Below are 8755 nucleotides of genomic sequence, written 5' to 3'. Positions count from 1 at the left end.
GGCACAGAATGAAAGAAAGGTAAAAAGCCACATAGTAGAACATAGATTTAAAACTTTGGGTTAATTTAAGATATAAGAGTTGGGAACAAGTCTAAGTTATAGACCAAGCTTTCCTAATTGATAAGAAGTTTCCATGTCTTTATCTGGGAGCTGACTGATGGGAAAGAGAAAGACTAGTTACACTCAGGTCTGAAGAGGATACTCAAGGCAGAGAAGAAAGGTATCTACCCATAAAAAGGAAAGAAAACAAAGAGTAGCATCAAGTAAATGTGAGCTGAGAGCCTTGGAGCCGGGGCTGTGCCTGGAATAGTCCTGTCGCAAGCACAGAAACAAACTACCTCAGTTTCAGGCCAGTTTACAGCACAGGCTCGAGGACAGCTTGCACTCCACACAAGTAAGAGGGATGAGAAAAGGCTATGAGTTGGCAGGAGGTGCCAGATACCACACAGCAAAGCTGAAAACCTGGCTGCCCACAACTAAGCTGACGGTCCCCTCTGGGTTCAGTTACCTGGAAAGAAGGGATGAAGGATTTGGGGCGGCCCAGCATCTGGCAGTACTCGAAGATTTCTGTCCTCTGGATAGCCTCGGTTGTTGCAAACTTCAAAAACTCTTGACTAGAACCAGGGAATAACAATAAGAGAGGTAAGATGGGGTGCTGCTCACAAGCAGCTCCAAGAGAGGAAAGAGACTGGGAACCCAAGGTGGATGCACTTCCTCCTTGCCCTCCATCCTCCTGGGATGAGCGCTGTGCCAGCTGTTCTAAGAGAACCTGTCCACGGAAAGGAGGTCCTGCGCTTCCTTAGCAGAAGATGGGACACTGCAGTTCCCCCACTCTGACATCCTGAAAGCTAGCCGTCAGCCCTAGGGCCTGGCACACCCCAGGAAAGGTGGACCAGCCCAAGAACACCAGTGCAGAAGAGAAAGCCATGGAGTTCAGGAGCCCCACAGACAGTCTGGCAGAGACTTGGGGGACACCTGAGCCAGAAGGAATTGGCAGGTCTTGCACAGGAAGGCGATTCGGCCAGTGAGGGTGAAAACAATGGTGACTGTGATTGAGGGGAGACAAGAGTCTCACGTATAAATACCCCTCAGACTCCCTCCACAGCTTGCCAGCTGCCACCGGGAATATTTCCAGAAGCTAACATATTTCCAGAAACTTCCCCAGGATTCATAGACAACGAAGAGGAGACATATTAACCCAGGTATCTTTATGGTCATAGAAGCTGACTATGCTGTCTGAGCCCAGGCTCTCAAAAGCAGGGTCCATGAAGTGGTAGAGGGCTGGGGACACCAGCTACAAGTTTGTCTCCTGCAGCCTGTCTGAACTTCGTGGTGCCCAGATGCCACCTTAGACGGGGCTTTCAGTCTCTCTGTTCCTTGCTTTCCCTCCTTTGTTTACCTTTTTTTCAATTTAAGGTAAATCCGTAACAAAGGAAATCATGCAAAGGAACTCTCAGAAACGTTTTCGTGTTCTCTGTTCAGACAGGTCAGTAGCCCTGGCTGGCTGGCTAGCCTAGAACTCACCGTGTAGCCCAGGCTAGTACTGATCTTGCTATAATCCTCTTGTCTATACCTCTTGACCACTGGAATTCCAGGAGCATAATACCATGACTGCTCAGAAATCCTAACTATCGAGAGAAGTGGGTAGAAAGATCCAGAACGGTGAGGGCCACCCAGGACAAGCTTATCTATGTAATCACTCCTCCGGGGCTCTACGGTTCTCTCAGCATAAAAATCCTGATGTACGGCTCCCATACAACAAGTAACCAATGGGACAGGCTCCAAAGAGCTTGTGCTCATACTAATGCATTGAATGCCCAAAGAGAGGCTCTCAGAATAGGCCCAGGGCTGCCCAAAAGAGACTACTTATAAATTTCCTTTTTATTTTTTTCTATACTATCCCTGGTTGTGGAGCTAGGCTGCCACCCAGTGGCCATCAAGGTGCAATACACACCAAAGTCACCGGTTCAGGCCCTCTAGTGGTGTGATGTGGCACCCTCTGGTCACCTTGCCTAGAAGTGTGCAGGAGATACTGAGGAGGAGAGGGCAGTAAGCTGAAATTTACACAAGAAAATGAATAGTGAAGCCCTGGAAGCCAGCAAGGGCTAAAACAATACAGGAAAATACATCTTTGCCATGCCCTTCCCCTGTAAAAGTCACATACCTATGGCTACTGCCCAGCAAGGCCAGGTGGTCTGTCTTCCCCGTGTAGTGGCCAAAGGGCACGTGAGCCGTGAGATAGCAGAAGTGAGCCGCCTCCACAAGCCCCTTCCCAGCTGCAGGAAAAGAACAAGAACCCAGTCAGAAACCGCGCCCTGTGCGGCCCAGCATCTGAGTAGAACAGAGAGAAATAGAGTGAACTCCGGGGTCCGAGTGCAGAAACCTCGCGAGAATAAACCAGGGGCGTTCTTGGGGCATAAGTAACAGACATGTCCGTCCCGCTCTCTCCCACAGCAGCTGTTGTAACTGAAGATGTTGCTCTTCAGTTCTCATCAGCCACACTGAGTGCCATCTCACATTCCCCTGACGGGTTTTTCTTTGGGAATTTTCTAAGAGTCAGGGTCCTTCCTGAGGCTGAGAAGGGAAAGGAGATGCCTATATGTAAGAAAGGTGGAACTTCAGAAATGGATTTAAAACATCCTCATGGGATGTGACTCCTTCCTCTGCTAAGGTCGGACAGCCAAAGGCTTTTCCTGCACTAATAAAAATCACATCAATTACCAAATTGCTCCTGACTTTTTTTTTAATGTTCTCCACTGCCTTAAAATTGGATTAAGTGGGTGGGGACACTTAATCATCGCAGTCACCTTGAATAGAACTGGAATAACTTAGGAGATCCACCCCCTGGGCGTGCCCTTGAGGGTGTCTCCAGGGAGGTTTAACTGGGTAGGGAAGGCCTATTGGTAGTGTGGGAGGAGCTATCCTATAGGCTAGGGTCTAGGGCTGACTACAGAGAAAGGGAAGGAGAAAGCAAGCTGAGACCCATCACTGTCTCTGCTTCCTGACAGTGAATATCACGCCTCTAATCACCTCACACTCAACACCGCAATAGACTGTGTTCCCTAGGACTGTGAGCCAAGGTAATCCTTCTTTGCTTAAGGTTTTTCCGGCTGTTCTGCCATAGCAGTGAGAAGGTGACTGATACAGCGGGCAAAGTACCAAACACAGAGTCTGATACCCAAGAAACATGGATGCCCTTTTAGTCAGGTAGCTGGGTGACAGCCATCACTTGTCACAACCTTATATATGGCTGCTTCCAATTTAGCAGGCAATTGTTCCCAACATTCCACAAAGAACACCATGATTTCTAAACGTTCTGCCCAGACCAAATTTTCAAAGTAGTGATCTGGAATATACTACAATTGTCAAGTACTTGTAAGGCCACGTTCACAGACAGATAACAGAAATAAAGGCAGAATCACCAAGGTAGTTAGACATTTCCCATCTGATGGCCTTGGGCCACTAAAGGTCATGAGACAATAGGAAGAGGCATGCCCCTGTCTTAGTTCTAGGTAAAGGAGTCTCACCTGTGGCAAAAAAAAAAAAAAAAAAAAAAAAAAAAAAAAAAAAAAAAAAAAAAAAAAAAACTATACAGCAATGACAAAACAAAGTTCCCAGTGGGGATTCAGGGAAACAGATAATGAAAAATAAACAAAGCTGGCAAAGGGAATTCTGGGAAACAAAATTACACAATAGCTATGTCTTCCCTGGAGTTTCTTAACCAGAGAGACAGAGCCTCCAGAACCTGAGAAGGCCTGAGCCGTAGACTCCGGCTCTCTGGAGTCTGAGACTCTGATGTCTGGCACTGGAAGCTGGCCTGGAGATGCCTAGAAAGAAGAAATGCTGGTTTCTGCTCACCCAGGGTATCCCCCATGCTGACAATGGCTCGCTGGTACAACTCGGTGTCCCCAGCCTGATTTGACAGGATCACAGCCAAGTGGGGCCTCCAGTCTCCCCACTGCCTGTCTCCACAGCACTGAAAAACAATGATTTGCAGAGTCACTTAGCATAGCCAGGGATGTGGGAAAGAAGACTGCGGTCTATGTCTTGGTTTGGAGTTCAGAGAATGTACGTTACACTGTCTGTGATGCTATTACTATTAAATAAAGGTTCACTCTGTATTACGTGGCTGGGGCGTGGCACAGATGAAGTTGGTGGCACACATCGGTAAACCTAGCACTCAGGAGATTGAGAGGCCATCATGACTTTGAGATCTGCCTGGGCCACAGTATGAGAACCTGTCTTCAAATAAAAATTAAAAAATGGAAAATCACATATACATATGCTCACACATATACATACACATAGAGAGACACATAAGCATACAAACACAGACTCACAGACACAGAAGCACACACACATATATGCAAACACACACAGGCATGCACTCACACAGAGACACACACTCATAAACATTCACACATACATACCCATACACACAGAGATACATATACAAAAACACACAGACACTCATACATGCAGACACATAATCTCATACACACATAAAGACAGACACAGACAAACACACATACACATATATGTATATGTACACACACACATATATACATATATATCAGTTATAAGGCTATTGGATAATAAATAGAATGACATATTAACTTACTAATTTTCATGTTTTTCCCTGTCTTCACTTCAAATATCTAGAAACAAACTCTTTCCTGCACCCCCCCCCAAAAAAAATCTAGTGTTTCAGTGATTAAAGGAAAAATGTCTCATGAGTGGAGAAGGCCATGCTGAGCTGACACAGAAGTCTTGGACTTCAAGTTGTTCACTGTCTTATAAGTGGCTAGTACTGCCTGGTCTTCCAAGGCCCTTCCACACGTGGCAACTTTCACAGGGTTGTTGTGAAATGTACTTCCTATTGCTGCTGAAGGAATGAGGAAATCAAGCAAGCTTCCGATATCCATTCAATTCCTCTCCACCCATTCCCTGGTGACAATGGAGTGGCCACAGACTCCATCAGGGACCTGTGGAACTGCTATGTCTTTGTTCCATTTGGGGTTAGTTTTTTTTTTAATAATTTATTTATTTATTTATTTATTTATTATGTATACAATATTCTGTCTGTGTGTATGCCTGCAGGCTAGAAGAGGGCACCAGACCTCATTACAGATGGTTGTGAGCCACCACGTGGTTGCTGGGAATTGAACTCAGAACCTTTGAAAGAGCAGGCAATGCTCTTAACCACTGAGCCATCTCTCCAGCCCCTTTGGGGTTAGTTTTTGTACAAGGTAATAGACACTGGTCTAACTTTGCTCTTCTGCATATGGACAGCCAGTTTTCCCAAAACCATTTGTTGAAGATGCTTTCTTTCCTCCAGCGTATGTTTTTGGCATTTGTGCCAAATACTGACTATGGTGACAGGTGCTCATGTTTGGGTCCTTGATTTCATTCCACTGATCTACATGTCTGTTTTGGGAGCCACTGTCATTTTCTTTTTATTGCTGTGGCTCTGTACTATATCTTAAGATCTAGGGTGGTAATCCTGCCAACACTGTTCCCTTTGCTTAGATTGTTTTGACCACCCAGGGTTTTTATGGTTCCATATGAATCTGCTTTCTATTTTTACAAAGAATGAGGTGGAGATTTTGATGAGTATTGAATATGTAAAAGTTTTGGTATATTGGTCATTTTCACAATATTAGTTCTATTAATCCATGAACATGGAATGTATTCCCATTTTTAAAGTCCTTATTTTTTCTTCAGAGGTTTAAAGTTTTTGTTATAGAACTTCTTCACCTCCTTTATCAGATTTATTCCTAGATATTTCATTTTCTTTGAGGCTGTCATGAATGGAAATGTGTCAATGATCTCGTTCCCTGAATGCTTGTTGATGGTGTATAGAAAAGCTATTGATTCATGCAAGTTGATCCTATATCCTGCCACATGCTGAACTTACAATTTCTAGAAGCTTTCTGCTAGAATTGTTGGGATCTCCTGTGTATAGTATCATGTCACCTGCAAATATGGATAGGTTCTCTCCATACAGAATGGCAGTGGCTGTGGGTTTCTCGCATGCATCTTTTATTGTGCTGAGAAATGTTCTCTCTCGTCCTGCTCTCTGGAACTTTTATCATGAAGGCATGATAGAGTTTGCCAAAAGCTTTTTCTGCATCTATTGAGATTTTTGCCTTTAAGCTCATTTGTGCAGTTTATTACACTAATTGACTTGCATACATTGAACATCACCCTAAGCCACCCTCCTTGAAGAAGAACTTCAGGGGAGAAAAAATCAATGAAGAATCAACATAATGTGATAAATTCTACACTATCCCTGGATGCAGCCCAAGTCCTGACTCATACAGTGTGAGCTTGAGCAAGTCTTTAATTTCACTGAACCTTTGTCTTCCTCGTCTCTAGAATGGAGACCATCATTTCTACCTAACAGGACTCTTGGTGACAATAAAATAGACAGTTATATAAAGCCCATTACACAGTGTTGCATACTTGGTGCATGTGTACACTTACAAACACATACACACACACACACACACACACACACACACACATGCAGTAGAGGAAAGAGGTAATGTATAAACCAGTCTAAATCAATCCTGTTACATAGACAGAGAAGAGAATTGACAGTAAATTGCTAACACTTAGAGTGCAGAACTATTTGTAGTTATTTTGTGTTTATGGTCATAAGAGGGAATAAATGATGTTTATTCCATGTGACACTTATTCCCTACCTATTTCAACAGCACAGCATAAATGTATATCATGTATATCATAACAGTGGTCATGAGAAGTCATAGTAATATTAGTTTTAATTTACAACAACGGCTTAGACCATGAACCACACCCTGGGCACAACAATTGCATAGCTCAGGGACATTGTTACTCTCACTTAAATGTATAAGCCAGGCCTCTTCTTGCTGGATCTGCAAGAACGTAACAGAAAAAGAAAGAAACACTTTCTACAAAAAGAAAATAATCTTGGAAGCCATCCTCCTCCCTGGTTTAGAGCAAGGAGTGGGGAGTCGTATAAAGCTGATTAGGGTGGGGGAGAATTCATTGACTAATTTCCTTAATGGGATAGACATGCAAGCATGGTGGCTGCCAGGCTCAGACATTCTTGTTCCTTTAAAGTCACAGTAACTGTTTGGCCATCAAAATCTCCACAAAGTGAAAAACAGTGATATTAAATAGCAGCCAAGTTTGCCTAGAAGTAGTGAGAAAAGTCAAGCTTATGCCTGCAATGAAACCTACATCAGTACATCCAGTAGACATGCCTCTCCCATGATGCCACCCATATAGCAGAAAGGTAGCTTTGTATTCGATGTAAGGGGCTAGGAAGTTCTCACACTCTAAGATGGAATACAGCAATGGCACATCATTGTGGAGCCTTAGCTCCCTTTTCTAAGAGCAGGGAAAATTAGCTAACTCTCCCTCCTTGCTGAAGCCCAATAGACCACAGGCTAATTATATCACTTTCTCCATTAGGTGCTTCCTGACACGGTGCAATTTCATTGCAGTGCTGAAGCTTCCATTTAGCTGAATTGTGGAGCTTACCCTATATTCAAAATAGCCCATTGGTTTAATGGTGGGGGACAGGAGGCATCATTTCTCTTTGCTGTGCTTTTCTTAGAATTATCCACAGCAAGAAGAATGTCAAAAAAGAAAGAAAGAAAGAAAGAAAGAAAGAAAGAAAGAAAGAAAGAAAGAAAGAAAGAAAGAGACAGACAGAGAGAGAGAGAGAGAGAGAGAGAGAGAGAGAGAGAGAGAGAGAGAAAGAGAGGAAAAGGTTAAATTCATTTTCATGAAAACCAGTTGCTAACCAAAACTCAAGCTTCAAATATAAGATATGGCTGCCAAAAGTGATGGAGATGGAATGGCAAAGCATTGAGCAGGAACAGAGGGGATGAACTAATACTTCTATGCAGCGAGAACATTGAGCAGGAACAGAGGGGATGAACTAATACTTCTATGCAGCGAGAACATTGAGCAGGAACAGAGTGGATGAACTAATACTTCTATGCAGCGAGAATGTAAAGCAACCATAAAGGAGCCCAGGAAAGAGATGGTACCTAACAGGAAGTGCTCAGGCAAGGAATGGGGGAAATGTTAAAGAAACAAAGACAAAAATTTTAGAACAAAAGAGCAAGAGACACTGGGGAACAGTGAAGGACAGAGGCAAGAAAAGAGAAGAAGGAAAGACAGGGTAGGCAAAGGAAGGATGGAGGAGGGAGAGAAAAAAATGTAAAAGTCAAGTACGGTGGCACATGTTTGGAAGCCTAACACTGGGGAGACAGTGACAGGAAGATCAGGAGTTCAAGATTATCCTAATTCACACACTGAGTTCAAAGTCAGCATGGGTCTCAGAAAGGAGATAAGAATATCTCTATATATAAATATATAAAATGTATATAGAAATGATGTAAAAAATAAAGGTGAATTGTAAATCAAAAAAAAGAATATCTCTATAACTCACATATATACATACAGTTTATACATGTGAAATAGACATGGAATTCCTGGAAATGAAACCAAAATAAATATTGAAAGATATAATCCAAGAAGATGTTCCTGAATTTTAAGGCATGAATGTTTATATTAAACAACAGATACAAGGTATTGCCAGGGAGAAAAAAAAAAAACAGACCCAGACAGTCAATGCCAAGATACATGCTGGTAAAGTTATTGGATCAGAAAAGAACACATTGGCTCAAAAAGATGGATCTGCTGTAGTGGGGACAGTCTCAAGCAGATGGATCTGCTGTAGTGGGGACAGTCTCAA

At 43.1% G+C, this 8755-nt stretch overlaps 1 protein-coding gene across 1 annotated transcript in view; it reads right to left on the bottom strand.

Moving 5' to 3' along the window:
* Sec16b (SEC16 homolog B, endoplasmic reticulum export factor) overlaps nucleotides 1–8755 on the bottom strand; it is a 44366-nt gene that overhangs the window by 16320 nt on the left and 19291 nt on the right. Inside the window, exons 13-15 of the mRNA XM_005363929.3 lie at nucleotides 3859–3976; nucleotides 2165–2276; nucleotides 509–614 (exon numbers count right to left, since the gene is read on the bottom strand). Of these exons, the coding sequence (XP_005363986.1) occupies nucleotides 509–614; nucleotides 2165–2276; nucleotides 3859–3976 (336 nt within the window). The remainder of the gene's footprint in view (nucleotides 1–508; nucleotides 615–2164; nucleotides 2277–3858; nucleotides 3977–8755) is intronic.

This window comes from Microtus ochrogaster, assembly GCF_000317375.1.
Source record: "Microtus ochrogaster isolate Prairie Vole_2 chromosome 6 unlocalized genomic scaffold, MicOch1.0 chr6_random_2, whole genome shotgun sequence".
NCBI classification, from domain to species: domain Eukaryota; kingdom Metazoa; phylum Chordata; class Mammalia; order Rodentia; family Cricetidae; genus Microtus; species Microtus ochrogaster.
The sequence above is the reverse complement of the archived record's forward strand: the minus strand, read 5'-3'. Positions and strand labels throughout refer to the sequence as shown.